Below are 20715 nucleotides of genomic sequence, written 5' to 3'. Positions count from 1 at the left end.
TCCTCGTCAATTCGAACCAAACAACTGGCGACGAGGATGGGATCGACAGAAGACCAGAGATTAGGAAGAATTGTCGTGAAGGCGGCAAAGTCTGAGCGAGTCACAGTCAACCGAGCGGCCGCGGCAGAATAGGAAAAAAATTCTCCGAATGGCGCAAATCGGGTCATTGAAGGAATTTGACCCTAACTTCCCCGAAGATTGGGAAGAATATATCGGTCAGGTCGAAGGATTCCTGTTAGTGAACGGAATCACCGACGACCGAAAAAAAGCGGCGGCACTTTTGACAATTTGCGGCACACCGGTCTACAGAGTCGCTGTCGGGCTGTGCCAGCCACAACCAGTCTCCAGCGTGCCCTATGCCGACCTCCTTGCAAAACTAAAGGTGCACTTTACTCCCCGAAGGTCCGAACTTTTTTGGCGGCGCATCTTCGAGAAGAGAAATCAGAGACCGGGGGAATCCATACAGAAATTCGTCGCTGCCGTTAGGGAAGCCGCAGTTCGTTGCAAATACGATAATTTAGAAATTAGGATTCGGGACAGAGTTGTGCTAGGCTTACGCGATGAACAATTACAAAACAGAATAATCGCCAAACCTACTGGCGATTTACAGGAAGTGCTCGACGAACTCCTAACGTATGAGTCTACCGGGTATCGCGACCCCCCCCGCAGTAGCATGGCGACAGCACCTGAAATTAACCAAGAGGGCTATGTGGACTGCGGGGAGGTGGATCAGCAGTGGGAGGAAGAGATCGCCGAAGTCTCCAGGCGATTTGGGAAGATGGCACCCAGACAACTTAGAAGCGAAGGGCCCGAACCCGGCCGCCGGCAACAACCCGCAACACCGCAGAGACCACCGACCGGGGCACAACGACCGTGGCGGGACACCGCAACCAGACCGCGCGACAACGACACCCAGAACCGATGCGGCAGCTGTGGCGGCAACCATCCCCGCGCTTCCTGCCGATTCCGCACCGCCAAGTGCAGGGCTTGTGGCAAGACCGGCCACATCCAGGCCATCTGCAGAAACCGCGTCCGGGACTCCCGTCTGAATGAAGTCGATGTGTGGCCAGAGGGTAAGGTAACCCCCAATGCTAGTGGCAAGGAGACCCCTAGATCCCGGGCGAAATTTTCAAACCCAGGGGAGGTGGCCCGAGTCAATCGGAAAAGGCAGGGAAGGGGGCACAATTTTCCGGACGGAAAATTAAAAATCACAGTCCTTCTGCAAGGGGTTCCTTGCAGAATGGAAATCGACTCTGGGGCTTCAGTGTCGATAATTTCCACTGAAACCCTGAAAAAAATTGAACAACTAAGTGGAAAAAGAATTCCACTTAGCCCAACAAATATTCAATTAATGGACTTCCAAAAAAGTCCAATAATCGTAAAGGGAAAGACCAGCCTTAGAGTTAATTTTAAGGGATTTAAGGGGGTCTTAGATGTGGTAGTTACGGAGGGGAATAGGACTAGCTTAATAGGGCTTAATTGGTTTCCTGCCCTGGGAATTTGGATAGGGGGAATAAATTCTGTGATTAAAAATAAGACCCTCGAATCCGTCTGCAAAGAATTTGCAGACGTATTCGATGGATCTCTAGGCAAGTACAAAGGGCCCCCCATTAATTTTAACCTAGACCCCTCAGTAAATCCAATCAGGCTAAAGGCCCGGAGGGTACCTTTTGCCTTAAAAGAAAAAATCGAGGCCGAGCTCGACCGGCTTGTAGGCCTCGGAGTTTTAGAACCCGTTGAGGGCGGTTTATGGGAGACGCCGATCGTCACACCCCTCAAACCCAATGGGGATGTGAGGATCTGCGCCGACTATAAAGCGACCCTCAACATTGGAATGAAAAAGCATGCTTACCCGGTCCCGACGGTGAAGCAGGTCCTCGCCACGATCCAGGACGCCGCCATCTTCGCCAAGCTCGACTTGGCGCATGCGTACTTACAGTTGACTGTTTCCAAAGAGGCTGCAGAGGCGCAAACAATTGTTACCCACAAGGGGGCGTTCCGAGTCCACAGACTGCAATTTGGGATTGCAGCTGCTCCAGGCATCTTCCAAGAAGTGATGGAGAGGACCTTAAAGGGCATACCTGGAGTATGCCCTTACTTTGATGATGTCCTAATAGCTGGAAAAGATGAAGGAATGTTAGTAGAGCGGCTGGAACAGGTACTGGGTAGATTTAGAAAGGCTGGATTAAAATTAAAAAAGGAAAAATGTAGCATAGGGGTTAAATCCACTGATTTTTTGGGGTTCAGGATTGACAAAAGCGGGGTCCACCCTACCCCTGAAAAAATTAAAGCAATAAAAGGGGCTCCTGAACCAAGGAACAAGGCTGAGCTACAGGCCTTCCTAGGCTTGGTAAATTTTTATCACACTTTTGTGCCACATAAGGCTGCCATTGCAGAACCACTGCACAGGCTTTTAGATAAGAAGACCCCTTGGCATTGGCAAGACAAGCACAAAGTGAGTTTCCAGACCTTAAAAGATATCCTTTCCAGTAGCTCAACTGTAACCCACTTTATAGAAAATAGACCAATCTACCTGGCGTGCGATGCTTCGCCTTATGGCGTCGGGGCAGTAATCAGCCATTTAGACACCCAGGGAATGCAAAGACCCATTGCTTACTACTCCCGCACACTAACCAAGGCAGAGCGGAACTATGCTCAAATTGACCGGGAAGCTTTAGCCATAGTGGCAGGAGTTAAAAAGTTCCACGACTACCTGTATGGCAGGAACTTTACAATCCTGACAGACCACAAACCCCTGCTGGGACTGTTTACCACAGATAAACAGACTCCCCAAATTATGTCTCCCAGGATGCTGAGATGGTCCATTTTCCTCTCAGCATATTCATTTTCCCTCCAATACCGACCAGGTAAGGACATGGGTCATGCAGACGCTCTTAGCAGATTGCCCCTTAGCACAACAGAGGAGGACCCTGCCCCAGTGGGACAAGTAATGTCCCTACAAGATATTCCTGATCTGCCCCTAACTGCTAAAGACATAGCGGAGGCAACCAATAAGGACCCCATCTTAAGGAGAGTAATGGCCTGGGTCATGAGCGGTTGGCCCAACGCCAACCCAGACGTAAAATACAGTCCATTTTTCCGAAGGAAGGATGAACTATCAGTTCATATGGGTTGCTTACTTTGGGGAACTCGTGTAGTAATCCCAGGAATCCACAAATCAGCTATTCTATTTGAATTGCATGAAGGACACCCTGGAATAGTAAGGATGAAGGCCTTAGCTAGGAGTCACTTGTGGTGGCCAGGATTGGACCAAGACATTGAGGAATGCGTTGCCAATTGCCATCTGTGCCAACGTTCCAGGCCTGAACAACAACACATCCGCACACATAAATGGGAGTTAGCTAGGAATCCTTGGTCCAGGATTCATATTGACTTCGCTGGACCTTTCCAGGGGTTAACGTTCCTTGTAGTGGTCGACAGCTACTCTAGATGGCTAGAAGTAGTACCGGTCAGTTCAGTAACGGCAGGCAGAACAATACAGGCATTAAGGGGCCTCTTTGCCACTCATGGGTTGCCGGATTTAATAGTGTCTGATAACGGGCCACAATTCACATCTATTGAATTTCAGGATTTCCTCAAGGCCAACTCGATTAAGCATAAGACTTCTGCACCCTTCCACCCCTCCACCAACGGATTGGCTGAAAGGAACGTGAGGACCACGAAGGACGCGCTTAAAAGAATTATTCGAGGTGACTGGCATCAGAGACTAGCTGAGTTCTTGTTGGCCCAACACACAACCCCTTGTTCGGCTACAGGGAAAAGTCCAGCTGAAATGAGGTGGGGAAGAAAAATCTTGACCAAGTTGGACAGACTACACCCCGACCGACTCCAACCAAACATTGAATTTGACATTCCTAACAGAACATTTGAAGTGGGGGACTTGATTTGGGCCAGGAACTACGCCCAAGGGGATAAGTGGATTCCTGGGGTGGTAACTGAAATCTTAGGTCCCTTATCATACATCATTGAGGGGGAAGGGAATAGGGTCTGTAAAAGACACATAGACCAGCTGAGGAAAAGATCTAGTGGGTGTGTGCCAGCTGAGGGGGACCAAAGCTCAGTTAGGGCAAACAGTACAGATAACATTAGGCCTGAAAGTGGTGTAGTGGTGGGGCAAGATGACATATTTCCAGATGCCCATCAACAACAATTCAGTCCAATTGATTGGGAAATACCCCTGCGAAGTAGGCCAGTGACAACTGAATCCCAAACACAACCTAATACACAAGGCAGTACATCTGAAGCCAGTAACCCTGAGCCCAGGTCCAGTAGTAACCAGCATAGTAACCAGCAGCCAAGCAGTCAACCAGGAAAAGGGGCCCCTAGCAGCCAAAGTAACAGATACCCTTCTAGAATACATAGGCCACCAAAATACCTAAAGGACTTTGTAAAGAAATGACACCAACTGGGGGGTAAGGGGTGTTGTGTATGTAAATAGTTAGCAATAAGCCATAGAAGATATTGCAAACACTGTGCAGCTTTGCAAGGTTTAAAGCGGGAAAAGAAGGTGCAATCATTGGACGCCACAACCAAGGAGCGGGAAAACAGACAGTTTGTATTGGTTACAGTTCAAACGCTTTCTCTATAAAAGGGTTGCAACATTTGACATTTGACAGTTGACTTTGTGTATTCAATAAACTCGTTCAGTGTTAACCACTCTGAGTCCTCGTCAATTCGAACCAAACAGCTAAAGGAAATCAAACATGGCCAGGCCAAGCAACAGACTGATATGAAAAAATGGAAGAGAAACTCTTAATAATATGAATAGATGATATTTTCAGTCAATGTGTAAGAAAGTCTCTTTCTTCCTTGGACCAATCGAAAAATACCCTCATTTGTTTATGCAAATAAAAGCTTGGCTAAAAATTTGGTTATTTTTTACAAAGCAAAAAACTCCAAAGAGGCTCAAAACATAGTACTCTAGCAACAGAAATTCTGGTGCAATATTTAGGAGATCAGAAGAAAAGGGTAAAAAAAGCCAGCTATAAATTTGTTTTCTACCAAGTACATACATTAGTCTTCCTTTGATCACCATTTCTCAATAAGGGTTATGCTGTTAGAACTGTAACTCTTCCATACAATTATGCTTCTCAATTATGTCCTGAAAGACAGGGACAGGAAATATTTTGCATACAATTCCGAATGGAGTTTTGTGATGGCATGGAGTTGGTAATCAGTTATTTCCCAGATGTACTGCAAATGAAACATCCATGATTAATATGCCAGAGATTCTAGTGCTTTACTCCAAGGTATTTTGATCTTACCCTTCATGGCTGACCCACTGAAAAGGGAGAGATCTTTTACTGAGTGTCTTCCTTTGCCCTCAACTTGTTTCTTGTACAAAAATGCTTTAGCCAGACTTAATTTATTTACCCAAAAAGAAGGGCACAGGGATGAGTATAGTTTTTTTATACCACTGACACACATAGGGATCAAAGCCTTTGGCATTCATAGCTTTCTCACAGCGATGGAAATCAACCAGGAAAAAAAATTCAAAATACATCTAAGCTAGGATCCAGAAGAGCCCTTAAAACAAAACTATATATAAGGCTGAAGAATCTACCAGACTGATAAAGTAAGATGAATCATTAATGGAGTTAGCAGGATAAAAACAGGCCTGGGTATTATGCATTTTATTAGAATGGGTAATATCGAAGATTCTGTACTATTAAATGATTCAGATGCTCAAGCAGCCAAGAGCCATTTCAGACAATCCTTCAGATGTACACATAGAAAGGACTCAGCAGTGGGGGAGCTACTGGCAGACAAAAGACCATCAGATTTTGCCTGGAAAGCAGCCATTTTCCCGACGTTCATGCCAGCTGTCAACCTGCAAAAGAACAGGACATTCACCATTTCTCAATAAGAGTTATGCTGTAGAACTGCAACTCTTCCATACAATTATGCTTCTCAATTATGTCAGGGACAAGAAATATTTTGAATGCAATTCCGAATGGAGTGTTTTGTCAGTGTGGAGTTGGTAATCAATTGTTTCCCAGATGTACTGCAAATGAAACATCCATGATTAATATGCCAGAGATTCTACTGCTTTACTCCAAGGTATTTTGATCTTACCCTTCATGGCTGACCCACTGAAAAGGGAGAGATCTTTTACTGAGTGTCTTCCTTTGCTCTCAACTTGTTTCTTGTACAAAAATGCATTCGCCAGACTTAATTTACTTACCCAGAAAGAAGGGCACAGGGATGAGTATAGTTTTTTTTATACCACTGACACACATAAGGATCAAAGCCTTTGGCATTCATAGCTTTCTCACAGCGATGGAAATCAACCAGGAAAAAAAATAATTCAAAATGTATCTAAGCTAGGATCCAGAAGAGCCCTTAAAACAAAACTATATATAAGGCTGAAGAATCTACCAGACTGTGTATTGTCCAACACCTGGGGTTCCAAAATAAAATGAACCTCCCTGTATCCACCATTTTGCCCTCCAACACATCCAAATACAGTGGTGGGATTCAGCTGGTTCACACCACTTCTGCAGAACCGATAGCTTTTTTTTTTGTTGCCCAGGCCCAGAATAAATTCCCGGAAGAGGGATCCATATGGAGAACTGGTTGTTCACATATTTGAATCCCACCACTGTTCAGGCTGCATGATATAGAGCCAAGTTACATAAGGAAGTGAAGGGTTCTGGAACAAAGGGAAAATGTTTAGTCTTACTGTTGGTTTCTTGCTTTTTGTAATCAGCTTTTGCATCAGAGAAATTTCATGCAGGCTTGGGAAACGTGTACATAGATGGGATATGCTGAAGGAGGGAATAAGGGAGTGTACAGGAATGTTTGATGTCTTTCTTATGATGTAATGGCTCTGTTGTCTAATTTTCATTGGTTAACAAAGTGTATAAAGCAATGGTACCAACTTCCTAAGACAGGCTCTTCTGGACGTAACCCTATCAGCGTTCCAGATTGTTGGCCGTACAGCTGCTTAATTTGATCTAATAAAGTGCTGCTTGATCAAGAAGTCTCCACTTGGGTTATCTGATTAGATTGATACGGTATCTCAAGTTTAAGTTTGGGACTGGGATCTTACAGGTGAGAAACTGCAGTTTTTTCCCCACATCTGTCCTGCCTTGGAGTGGAAGAGAACAAAGTGATTAATCAAATATTTTGAACTGTGCATTCTTGCTCCTCATTTCTAAATTTCAGGCAAACAGCTTGCCGTGCAGAGTTGAAGCTATGGTGCTGATCAGAGTGCTAACAAACCTTCTGGTACTACAGCTTTCTTATGGTAAGACACATTTATTCATATCAGCAAAACTAGTCAGTTAAAAATATATAGTCCCAAATATGGTCAGCTTCCTTTCGTGTTTCTATTTATTTGGCAACTGACTTCAATAGAGGAAGATAACTTATTAATTAATATAAGATGCATTGATGCATTTTTTGGTAAGAGTTTTGTTGATTGTTTACAATAACAACCTTAGTGCCTGGTGTGCAGCATGTTGTTTGGGTTCATGATTTTTTTTAAAAAAAGATGTACAATCAATAATAGTTAATTAACAGTCAATAATTATTATTTTTTATATTTCCATAATTAGTATATCATTTGATAATATATTTGCTTGAGCCTCTCTTCTCCCAATAGTACTCTCCTTCTTCAGCATTAAACAAATATAATTTTTGATATTTGATATTTTCCATATATAAATGACTAAATAAAAAACATGGTCTTCTACATTTATACCAACAGTGATAACGTCCATATATAGCATTTTCTTCTTATCAGCTTACATTATTTTCATAAAAGTCATCTTATTGATTCATCATATATCTTATTTTCATAAATCTTGTTTAAACTCAATTTCTCCTTAACATTCAAACAATTCTTATCAATCTTAATTTTCTCAATAATTAACATCTAAATATCCAAATTTTCCACTCAAATATATTATCCCAGTATTTTCATATTTCATATATAATAGGAATACTATACTACTTATCTGTAACATTTTTTCTAATCAATTTATAGTTCACTTCTATTTATAAAAATTGATTGAATCACTATATATCCTTTTCTCAAAGTTCTTATTAAGCCTAATTCTCCCTCAGTATTTCAATCAATCCTAAATCTTTTCAAAATTAATTTGTCTTTAAAGTTCAAACTTTTCTTTCACTTTCATCATTGCAATATTTTCACATTTTGTATCTTATCAAAAATACTATATTACTTATATCTCTTATCCCACTTATTCTTAAGCCCCTTTATAGCCAGAGTTATTTATTTATTTAGACATATTCAAACAAGTGTTTGCTCGTATAAGATTCTGTTTGGTAGGGCGAGTCAAGTCTCTTAAACCCATCTCTAATCTTCTTCCTTTGCCAAATTGTTTTCCAGATTAATATTTTCGACTTGTCAAACAGTTCTTGTATTTTTGTATTTGTTGTTAGGTGTAGAGCAGGGGTAGGCAACCTTGGCTCTTTTATGACTCGTGGACTTCAACTCCCAGAATTCCAGCATGGCTGGCTCAGGAATTCTGGGAGTTGAAGTCCACGAGTCATAAAAGAGCCAAGGTTGCCTACCCCTAGCGTAGAGGATACCTAATACGCAAGATGTATGCTTTTTGTCTCCCAAACAGTGATTCTCCTAACACTATCCATTTAGTTAAGTCTTCTTTCTTCTCAAGTTTATTTTGACCTTCTAATGCATAAGGTATCTTTTCCATATTTATTGTTGCATTCAAATCTTGTGAGTTTTTCTTATTTGTATTAAGTTATAATTCCCTTCATTTATGACTTTTTTTCTAGTTCACATTCTGTTATCTGATTTGTTTGTTTATTCTTTACCATCATTCTTCGGGGCGACTTCGGACCCATTTAGGCTCCCCCTGGCAGGTCAAAACTAGCCGTGGGGAGCAGAGGTTCATTCTCGCATGGCCATTCGCCTCGGGTGCAAAAGTAGAAGTCTCAACATTCTGGTTTGATTAAGTGAAATATCTGTTTAATGAGTTTTGTCCCATTTTACGACCTTTCTTGCTACAGTGTATCACTACTATTGTTAAGTTAGTAACACTGTTGTTGAATGAATCTGTCTTCTTCATTGACTTCGCTTGTCACAAGTGATGACACAACCCAGGGACACTGCAAATGTCATAAATATGAGTCACATGCTAAGCATCTGAATTTTTTTCACGTCTCCGTGGGAATGCTGCAATGGTGATGTGAAAAGCTGAATAGCGTCAGCCGTTCTGATAGCTGAGATCAAAGGCATCTGGTCTTATGAGAAGCTATGACATATTTTGCTTCACTTCTCTGCTGCTCAGTAACTTTCTTCAGTGCCGTTGTAAATTTGAATGGTCACTAAATGAATTGTTGTAACTCAAGAACTACCTGTATTAATAACTAGTTCCTGCCTGTGCAGGGAGACTGAGTGGAAAGCGCTACACATCTGTCTCCAGCTGTGCTTGTTCAAGCTTTCAGATTATGGCCTTTCTCTTGCAGCTTGAAGGTATAGGGAGCTCAGTTCCCAGAATTCACCATGCTGGCCGGGGACTTGTGGGAATTGAAATCCATACATCTTCAAGTTGCCAAGCTTGAGAAACACTGGTTTAATGGGTTGAAAGTACAATCAGATCATTGATACTGTGGTTTATAAGGTGCTCTAAAGACCCTGTTTTAAATAACGATCCTGGAGTGAGAATTCAGGGGGTGATAAAAGTGTCTGTTTCACTTCCCTGTTGAATAACTCAATTCTCCTGTTTTGGAAATCTTTCTACCCACAAATCTTATCACCACTAACCAAGGAAAGCCTACTTCACAAAGTGTTAAGATCCTTATCATATTTTATTTCTGAGCGTGGTGAGCTAACTCTGTAATATTTAATGAATTTTTGTTTCATAAAATCATGTTTGAAGGAATGGGAAATAAATTTTCTTATGTTGTTATGTTAAACAAGAAGATAAGATCTCAAATTGAGTTCTTATCTTAAGATAAGATAGGATAACCTTTATTGTCACTTTTCTGTGAACACACTGGCACACATTAAAAATGAAATTCTGATGCCCTTACTCAAAAGTGTATGTGTGTGTAGACACACACACAAAAAAAACACATTAATCACTTAAGATTCACAGGTAGTTTACCTACATGAGCATAGGCACATATATGATTTGCAAATAATCTATCTTATTAAACTGGTTTCATGCTGTGTGTCCCACAGTCATCTCTTATCCATCAAAATTAGAGTACTGATAGAATCACTACCAATGAAAGCGATTCTGCTCTACTCCACAGCCAAACACTGAACTTTTTTGGTTTCTTTGCAGCACAAAGGTCTTCTGAACTGGTCACTGGAGGTGATGAATGTAACATAAATGAACATCCTTTCCTTGTAGCCTTGTATACCTCTAGCTCTAGCAAGTTTCACTGTGCTGGTACTTTGATCAACCAGGAATGGGTGCTCACCGCTGTACACTGTGACAGGTGAGGGCATTACAGAATGTGGAAGGGTTGAGAGAGATCGTGTTTTAGGTATCCAGATTTTTTTTTATAATGTTTCTGCTAGTTTTTAATGACTTCTCTGTGCATTTTGAATGAGTGTTGTGCTGCTACTGCTGTTGCTCCTCACAACCATATCTTGAGCGATACTGTTTATGGTTGAATTTCCATCTTCTTCACCACAGTATTCATATCTTTCCTTTTTTCTGGGATATAGTAATAATGAGAATTACAAAATCTGGAACATTTCCTGAATACCATCAGCATTGACAAAACCACCACAGTCAATTACAAAAGGCAGCCTTACTTGGAACATCCTGTGACAATCCCTTTAATACCATGGAACCACAAAATTGACCTACCCCAGGTCGTTGGGAAGGACTTGATAGGTGGATAAAAATGCTAAATCCAGTCAAAATATTTGACTGACTGTGCAACTAAATAGAAAATATTAACCATATGCTGCTTGACTGGGTGTCCGCCATAAGAAAATATTTTTTTAAAAAAAATCAGTAAAACATAAAAGATAAAAACATGTTGAAGTGAGAGGCTTCTCTCTTCCTTATCAAAGGGTTAGGGCACTACATCTTAATATCTCTTCTAAACAAGAGCAGAGTGGGCTCCATCCAGATTTTGTGTTCGTCTTTATCCATCCCACCATCCTATTGCGCAATACAAAGCCATTACGTTACATTAGTAACGTAACCACAGGAGTTCTATCTTTTACACAGTCATCTATAATTTGTAAGTGGAACGCTCGCACAATACACATCCAAGTCAAGAAAGAGATGGATTCTTACTATATGCTGAGCTTTCTGAGTGCTAAACAGCACACAGCTGAATTCACACTTCAAGATTTTGCATAAACAATGGAAATAGCTTATTCAATCACCTTGAATAAATTTGTTGAGTGAACCCAGATCTCTCAGACATTGACAGTAACTCTTCCAGGTTTCCCCCCAAACACAATTGGAGAAGGTAGGTTATGGACCTTTCTTGTTTGGTGCTAACAATCTGCTTGAGGGCCAAAATGAGGTTAAGGACCATCCCAAGTAATATATAATTTACTCTAAGTTGTTGTTGTTAAGTTGTTGTTTTCCTTGTAGGAAAAATATCCGGATAAAGCTTGGTATGCATAGCAAAAATATACGAAATGAGGATGAGCAGATAAGAGTCCCAAGGAGGAAGTTCTTTTGTCTTAATACCAAATTCCCCAACGGAATGGATAAGGACATCATGTTGATCAGGCTGAGAAGACCTGTTAACAACAGCACACACATTGCGCCTGTCAGCTTGCCTTCCAGTCCTTCCAGTCCGCGCTCACGTTGCCGTATTATGGGATGGGGCAAAATCTCAGCTACTGAAGGTATGGATCTCTGTCTATACTCTCAGACACAGCTTTTGATGTAACATCAACTAGGTCTAGGGTCCCACTGTGTCACCCATGAATATTGGAATGTGGATGGACAATGGGATTCCCTAAGATTCCATTTCTTCATCAGTTCCACACCCACAAGGTCCTTGGAATAAAAGAAATAAGGAAGGAACTGGCATGCTGTATAGCTAAAAAAAATCCCTATAGGATCAGGTTTATTTATAGCAGTGCTGTTGGGAATCAGCAAAGTCCCCATTAGCATCTTTCGTGGCTTCATTACCTTTAATAATAGGGTGTGTTGTTTCCTGCAGAGGATGTTTTCAGAGTATATTTACCACTTGCTCCCAAAAGACCAAATATGAACTCAAAAAATGTTCTCTCCTTGGATGGATATAAAATCTCTGTGGATGGTTGCAGAGGACTTCTTCTTTTAAGTCCTGGTGGTGCAGTGGTTAGAATGCAGTATTGCAGCTAACTCTGCTCCCAGCCTGCAATTCGATTCTGATGGGGCTCAAGGTTAACTCAGCTTTCCATCCTTTTGAGGTTGATAAAAGGAGGACTCAGATTGCTGGGGGCAATATGCGGATATTGTAAATCACCCAGAGCATGCAGTATATAGGTCTAAGTGCTATTGCTATTGCTACTAAGGCTATGGAAGCGTTACATGCACTCTCATCTTTGGCTTATGGTCATCCACACATTCAAGCTTGCCAAGGTAGGTAGATCTTGTAAACCCACCTTGTTTTCTACCTAGGTTTCTACCAAATAGGTGTAGCTAGAGCAGACAAGTCACAGAGCCTTGGTCAAGAGCTGGGAAATAATTAAGGACTCACACAAATAATTTTCAACTAGCCACTGAGGCACACAGTTTTTTTGGAATACATGGAGACCCAGTAAATTTAAAGTAACAGCAAAACTTTACTGCTTGTGATTGAAGTTTCAGTATGCTGGCTGAGGAATTTTGGGAGTGGAAGTTCACAAGTTTTAAAGTTGCCAAGTTTGGAGACCCCCGTTCTAGGTCACCTCCAGGGGATGCGAGATCAGTTCTATGACTTTTGAACTAGCAAAAGCCCCACTTTTCCAACAAGGCAATCTTTGCGTAGAGTGCCGGAGAAATTTGAGAAGCCTTCAAACACCCATCAGCTGATTTAATACCTATTAATATCTTGACAAAAATTAACTGTTTTTCCCAGGGGTCCCTTTGAATGGCTTTGAAAGACAATACTTCCTACTCCCAGGCAATGAGATCAGCTCCATTGGTTGGAGACAATGGAAATTATAGTTCTAGTCATCTGGGTGGTAAATTGTAAAAGGTAGAATTTTGCCTATTTTTTATTTTTTTCAGAGACTGAACCTGATGTCCCTCATTGTGCTAACATTTTCATAGTCAAGCATGCGTGGTGTGAAGCAGTTTACCCATGGGTGCCTGCTGATAGCAGAACATTGTGTGCAGGTATCCTAAGAGGAGGCAAAGATACATGTCACGTAAGATAATCCGTTTTAAGACAGACTCCTAAAGAAATGATGCCAATTTTCAAAGCTGTGACAGAGATCTAGCCTTGAAGGCATCTTGTAGAAACATACAAAGTTATGGCATTTTCTAACTCAAGTGCCTTCTAGGTATCTAGATTTCCAGACTTCCCAATACTGGTGATTCTGGTGGGGGAAACTCAAGGAGTTAAATTCTTGTACAGGGATCCTGGATTGGGGAACATCGAAGTGAAACATTGGGGGCTATATGTGAATGGACGATGGGAGGGAAATGTTTGCTCCACTTCCCATTCATAGATGTGGTAGTAATGTTTCATGTTTGATTTTTCTCAACAGGGTGACTCTGGGGGACCCCTCATCTGTAATGGAGAAATCCAGGGTGTTGTATCTGGGGGATCCGATCCTTGTGGCCAACCTCTTAAACCTGCTGTCTACACCAAGGTCTTCGATTATACTGACTGGATCCAGAGCATTATTGCAGGAAATACAACTGCAACTTGCCCCCCATGAAAACTTTTGAAAAATTTAACAGGAGGAAATGTAGCATATTAGTACATCTCTTCTATATCCCTAATCATATTCAACTGCATTGGAATATATTCCCAAGCAGTAAACTTTTTAAAGACTCAAATAGGACTGCCTTTGGAGTAAGAAATGCTCAAAATAGTTCTGCGGGGATCATGTCCCATTTAATCTCAGTATAAAACAATCTTGTTAAAATGGAAGCTTGTCTTACGGTGCAGTGCAAAATTTTCTGACTCTAAAATGGACAATTCCAAATATTTTAACCTCTGAATATCTTTTCATTTCTGTCCACATCTGGGACAGTGGGATCCTTGATGCTCTCTGAGCTTGTTTTCTTGCAGACATTTCATTACCCAGCTAGTTAATATCGTCAGTGCTAGAATATTCTTTTATATTGGTACTTCTGTGGCATTCACAATACGTTCATACGGAGTCATGCAGTCACCCTACAACCATATCCTCAGGGAAAGGGCGGTATATAAATGCAATAAAATAAAATAAAATAAATAAATATCCATATACCTGAGTCCCACTCTTGCTTAAAAAGGATCCCAGATTAACCCCAACTTCCCAATCATTAAATAGAATCCTTTGAGAATCATGTTTTCATGTAAATTCTCAGGTATCCACAGCAATAAAATTGTATAAATCGTCACTTATTTTCTGATCTTTTGGTTTTGCAAAGGAATGGCCTGTTAAATAGCAGCATTTGAACAACTAGGCTTAAAAGCTGAAAAAGGTCTGAGCTGGACCTCCGGTTTTGCATGCTTGAAATTGAGTGAGGAATTTTATCTTCTCTTTTCTATTCTATATTTAATTTCCTGGAAAAGATCCCCATGAAGCAAAATTCCCACAAAAGGGAAGGAGGGGACCCTCCGCCCCATCCTTATACTAACGGAAGTGGCAAATTTGTTAGGAAAAATGGTTGTGCAGAGGTCTCCCTGTGCTACCAAGGAGTTGCGCAGACAAGGAAGGGTACTGAGAGCAGTAAGAGTCACACAGTAACCACAAGAGTACAGTGAGTTGTGAAAATAGAAAGTATTTTACTTTTGAGGTGGTGTAAAAACAAAAATGCACGGTCAAAAATAAACAGTCCAGGTCATACACAATAGTAACAGTCCAAGGAGTATTCCAGATACAAAGTCTTCTTACCGGTCCAGAGGTCAATACAGAGTTCAGGTTTATCACAATAGTAAACCAACAGTACAGCAAAACAGTAATAGTAGAGAGAGCAGTAAATTCAGAGAGAGAGAGAAGCTACGTTCCTAGCTCCCTCTTATGGCCATGAGAACACTTACACACCCATCAGCCAATTAACATCTTAAAGATACAACATCATAGTTTATATATTTTCAACCCAACTATGTAGGCTATCACCATATGCCTAACAGAATTAATCTTTTTATGGAGGATCAGACAGAATACTTAAAAAAGAAACATTTGTTTGAATATGGTTAAAGAAATAGAAAAGATTTGGAATATATATGTCACTCTAAGAGGGAAGAATCCCCTAAATAATAAAGTGTGCTGTTTTCCCCTTTTTTATACTATTTCTTGATATGAGTAATATAATATAATATAAAAATAATATAATATAATATAAAATAATAGAATAGAATAGAATAGAATTTTAAAAAGTTGGAATGGCTTAGATAAAGGAAATGTTTTCAATATTTAAATAAGGACTGTAACAGAATCTATGATAAGACATAGAAAAAATATTATATTGATGTGATTATTATTTTTAGGAATACTGGGAAAAGTTATATATTTAATTGTTAATTATGAAAACAATAAGAACTGTATTCTCAATGTTTGCAAAAGAGGATATTTTGGAGGAAAGGATACTACTAGAGTGGGAAATTGGGGGGAAGAAGTCTGAAGGTCGGCAATGAAGCTCACAATTACTTAGGTTCATATAGGTCAGGAAGCCGTTGCCAAGCCAACCTGTTTGATTGCCTAATGCAATGTGTAAAGCCAACTGACGTTTGTTCCTGCCATTTATGGATTACTAGCAGAGATCAGATCATTACATAACCTAAACTGAGCTAGGATTGATTTTGCTATTACTGGGAACTCGGCTTCCATCCTAGGTTGCGCTCCCGAGGCAGTCCTTTAACACACTCATTCTCGGATAAGTCTACCTTGGCCCTTCCTTTCACCTACAAACCAAATACATTGTTCTTAACCCCTTTAATTCAATAGTATGTAACGTAGAGATAATCATCTTGGATAGATTTTTGACCCAATGACGACAGGCACAGTAAGGGCTATTAATCGTGAATGCTTCCAAGCTGGGGGAAGTACGGTTCAACTAACAGGTGCAGGAGACGCCCTCGTTTCTAGCTTGTGAATACCCCAGCGGTATCTAGTGGTCACTGCGAGAAACAAAATCTTGGACCGAGATAGGTTTTTCTCCCTCTAGCAGAGCTATTTATGCACAGTTATCTAAGGCAGGGATGAGAAGCCATCAAATACATGACTGGAAAAGAACTGTAGATTTCACTTTTATTAACATTTCATGTAAAAAAAAAAGTCAAACTGAGTGTCTGGCCCAGCTCCAGGAAAGCTGCATCTCAGTAGATCATTCAAAAACTAAGCAAATCTGTTGAGTCAGGGGAAAAAAGTAAAGCTCCTGGATCTTTGTGTTGTGTGAACCCAGCCAATGATGCTTATGGCCCAAGATTACAAGCATAGGTTGTATTTTTAGGAATGGCTAAAGGAAATCAAACATGGCCAGGCCACACAACCTTGCAAGTACCCCCACCCCCCAGTTTCTTTCAATGTAGTAAGACTGATATGAAAAAAATGGAAAAGAAACTCTTAAGAATATGAATAGATGATATTTTCAGTCAATGTGTAAGAAAGTCTCTTTCTTCCTTGCACCCATCAAAAAATACCCCCATTTGTTTATGCAAATAAAAGCTTGGCTAAAGATATGGTCTTTTTTACAAGGCAAGAATAACATTGTGTTAGGACTCCAAAGAGCTTCAAAAACATAGTTCTCTACCAACAGGAGTTCTGGGGCAACATTTATGAGATCAGAAGAAAAGAGGGGGGGGGAAGCCAGCTACAAATTTGTTTCCTACCTTTTGTGTGTGACATGCAGTCCACAGCTGGCCCATCAGGCGATTTCTGATTTGTACATCAGAATGGCTGCTTTAAATTCTAAGGCTAAGGCATTGACAATAAGATTACACAAACCTGAAAAGAGAGAGGTTGGTCTGCCAATTAGAACATTACTTGTTTTCTAGCAAATAATCAGTCTTTTTTGGAATCTGTAAGAGATTCCTAGATGGATATTTCATGGTGTGGCTGCTGCTAAAGATGCTAGCACTATTTTCCTGCATGGGTCTTCCCAGTCTCACGGCAAGTCTCCTAGGGGACGTCCCATAGGATCTAGCCAAAGCACACCTGAAACAGCCCAGCAAAATATGCACAGCCAAAACAAGACAGTGCTCTGGAGAAGAAAAAAAAAAGCAAAATGCTGTAATTCTCTACTACTGACTGCTCGTGGATGGGTAAAGAAAAGTGGATTTACCTAAGCAAATCTTGCAGACTTGAGGAGAGATGTCAATCGCAGAAGAAGCTATGCAAAAGCCAGCTCAGATCCATCAGTTCAATCCGAGTTAGGGGGTGTATTATTATTTTTGGGGCGTGGGGGCAAGGCCTTCTGAATTGCTTCAGGGGACTCACAAGTACATACATTAGTCTTCCTTTGATCACCGTTTCTCAATAAAAGTTATGCCATTAGAACTGTAACTCTTCCATACAATTATGCTTCTCAATTATGTCCTGAAAGAGAGGGACAAGAAATATTTTGAATACAATTCTGAATGGAGTTTCTTGACAGTGTGGAGTTGGTAATCAGTTGTTTCCCAGATGTACTGGAACTGCAACACCCATGATTAATATGCCAGGGATTCTAGTGCTTTACTCCAAAGTATTTTGCTCTGACCCTTCATGGCTGACTCACTGAAAAGGGAGAGAGGACTCAGCCTGTGACCCAAAGACCCAGACGGGTGCATCTCCCCTTTGGGGTGGAGGTGCCCTGAGCACTGGGCCTTCCCGCGCTCTTCTCAATTGTTGGAACCGCTGGGGTAACCACCTCTGAGGACAGAAGCAAGGCCAGTCTGGTTCCATAGCTGGATACCCTCCCCCCAGTTGTACAGACTTCATCTTTCCTAATTCTCGACAATTAGCATCCTGACTGGGAAATTCTAGGAGTTCAACTCAAGGCATCTGGAGAGGATGAAATTTAAAGGTTAAGGCTAATTTTAACCCAGTCAAACTCAAATGACAGCTGTGGAGAGTGTCTATCCAGTGCTGTGCATAGCCAGCTTTCCTGATCTCCTTTTCCAAAACTAGATCCTAGAATGGAAAATGTGGAGTGTTTTCAAACTGGTCTCACAACTCTGAAAATTGTTGGTCTTAAGTTAGTATCAGTTCCCCCCACTATTCATAATACAGAAACAGTCATTTTTCCATACCACCCAAACAAATGGATCAACTGAGTGTGTGGTTGCCATTATGTGGTCTAACTCCCCTGGCTTTTTTAGGTTTAAAAATATTTCCAGTTAAAAGAAAAAAAATCTGTTTTTATTGAGATACATATCCAGTCTTAAACAAGGGGAGGACTGGGGCTCCCACATTGGGAGCTGTTTTACCATGCCTCTGCCTTGGCTTGGATTAGGGACTGGGTTGTGTTATCTAGAAGGAGGGTGTTAACTATTGAAGGATATAATTTAACGCAGGATGGCATGCCTATCTCTGGCCAAGGAAGGATAGTCAATATAAAGTTTTCTCTAATCATTATATTAGGGATGTATTGATAAACTCTTGGCGTATGGTGAGAGAGTGGATCTATACAAAGATACCTGGCTGGTTTACTCCTTTGGAAGCTGTAACTTATTCGATGTTACACAATCCAGACAGAAATTATAGGTATAAAGATCTCATAGATCTGAGAGGCAATCTTAAATCCAGGGAGGAGTTACATTCTGGGGGTATAGAGTTGGATTGGTGGTCATATTCTCAAATGAGCTCAAGGTTTAATAGGGATAAGCAGCAATTTGGAATCAATATAATCCCACAAGAATTAGACAAGATTTTATGGGGAAGTTATGCTAATTTTTTATCTAAGACCTATAATCTCCTTTTGTTTCATGGGATGGAAGGGGGGAACAATAAATGATGTAATGATTGCCTGGGGGAGAAATATTGGTCACACTATAGAATTAGAGGAGTGGGAACAAATTTGGAAGAAAAATATAAAATTAACTTTAGCAACGGCATTTAAAGAAAATATGTACAAAATGTTGTATAGATGGTACTTAGCTCCCGCACGAATTTCAAAAATATTTCCCAATGCAAATGACAAATGTTGGAAATGTGATTCTGCCAGGGGCACTTTCTACCATCAATGGTGGACTTGTCCAAAGGTTAGGCGTTATTGGATCAATATAAAAAAATTGGTTATTTCAAATAACAGGATATAATTTTCAATTGGACCCAGCTATTTTCCTCTTGGGGATGAAGCCACAAGAAGTACCAAAAAATGTTTGGTATCTATTAATACATATTACAACAGCAGCGCGTATGACTTATGCGCAATATTGGAAGACGAAGGAAATCCCAACGGACTATCAAGTAATAGAGAAAGTATTACTATGCGCAGAGTCAGATCGAATGACATATATTCTCAAAGGGAAAAGTCAATCACTTTTTAATAAAAGTTGGGACTCCTGGTATTCACGGTTACAAAATAGAATATTTAACTTCAACGGGGGAAATACCAGAGGATTGTGTATTATTATTTGAGGTATAGAATCTGGAGATATATACAATTATAGATCTCTAATATTTGGTCATTAAAGGTTACTTAGCCTGGGATGTACGAGAAAAAGGAAATTAGGGGTAGTATTACACTCCCCGGTCCTGTCTAATGTTGTTGTTGTTGTTTTTTGGTGTATAGGGTGTTTGGGTGTTTTTCTGTTTGACGCACTTTTCAGTACTTTGTAATAATGTTCTTGTTGTTTTTATTTAAAACTTGTTTCATAAAGTATATTTTTAAAAATAATAATAATAAATAATAATAATAAAAAGAGATACATATCCAGTCTTGTTATCAGTGCTCTTTCATGCTTCAGGCTCAGAGGTGGGATTCAGCTGGTTCGCACCACTTTGGCAGAACCGGTAGCTAATTTTTTGTTGCCCAGGCCCAGAATGGACTTCCGGAAGCGGCATCCACACGGAGAACCGGTTGTTCACATATTTGAATCCCACCCCTGTTCAGGCTGCATGATATAGAGCCAAGTTACATAAGGATGTGAAGGGTTCTGGAACAAAGGGAAATTGTTTAGTCTAACTGTTGGTTTGTTACAATTCTGAATGGAGTTTTTTGACAGTGTGGAGTTGGTAATCAATTGTTTCCCAGATGTACTGGAACTGCAACACCCATGATTAATGTGCCAGGGATTCTAGTGCTTTACTACAAAGTATTTTGGTCTGACCCTTCATGGCTGACCTACTGAAAAGGGAGAGATCTTTTACTGAGTGTCTTCCTTTGCCCCCAACTGGTTTCTAGTACAAAAATGCTTTAGCCAGACTTACGTAATTTTCTTACCCAGAAAGAAGGGCACAGGGATGAGTATACTTTTTTATACCACTGACAGACGTAGGGATCAGAGCCTTTGGCATTCATAGCTTTCTCACAGCGATGGAAACCTACCAGGAAAAAAAAATCCCAAATGCATCTAATCTGGGATTCAGCCGCTTCGCACCACTTCGGCACCACTTCTGGAAGCGGCATCCACACGGAGAACCGGTTGTTCACATATTTGAATCCC

General features: G+C 40.7%; 1 protein-coding gene and 1 long non-coding RNA gene across 2 annotated transcripts in view; one reads left to right on the top strand and one right to left on the bottom strand.

Moving 5' to 3' along the window:
* LOC310644500 overlaps positions 1 to 20715 on the bottom strand; it is a 33139-nt gene that overhangs the window by 1526 nt on the left and 10898 nt on the right. The gene's annotated exons all lie outside the window — the stretch shown is intronic.
* LOC310644486 (factor V activator) lies at positions 6010 to 14522 on the top strand. The gene is made up of 6 exons (XM_083369543.1): positions 6010 to 7074; positions 7189 to 7270; positions 10305 to 10461; positions 11583 to 11842; positions 13197 to 13336; positions 13679 to 14522. The coding sequence occupies exons 2-6, from the start codon at positions 7219 to 7221 to the stop codon at positions 13850 to 13852; spliced, it is 783 nt and encodes a 260-aa protein (XP_083225669.1). The 5' UTR covers positions 6010 to 7074; positions 7189 to 7218; the 3' UTR covers positions 13853 to 14522.

The sequence above is a fragment of the Vipera ursinii genome, assembly GCF_947247035.1.
Source record: "Vipera ursinii genome assembly, chromosome: 9".
Classification (NCBI taxonomy): Eukaryota; Metazoa; Chordata; class Lepidosauria; order Squamata; family Viperidae; genus Vipera; species Vipera ursinii.
The sequence above is the reverse complement of the archived record's forward strand: the minus strand, read 5'-3'. Positions and strand labels throughout refer to the sequence as shown.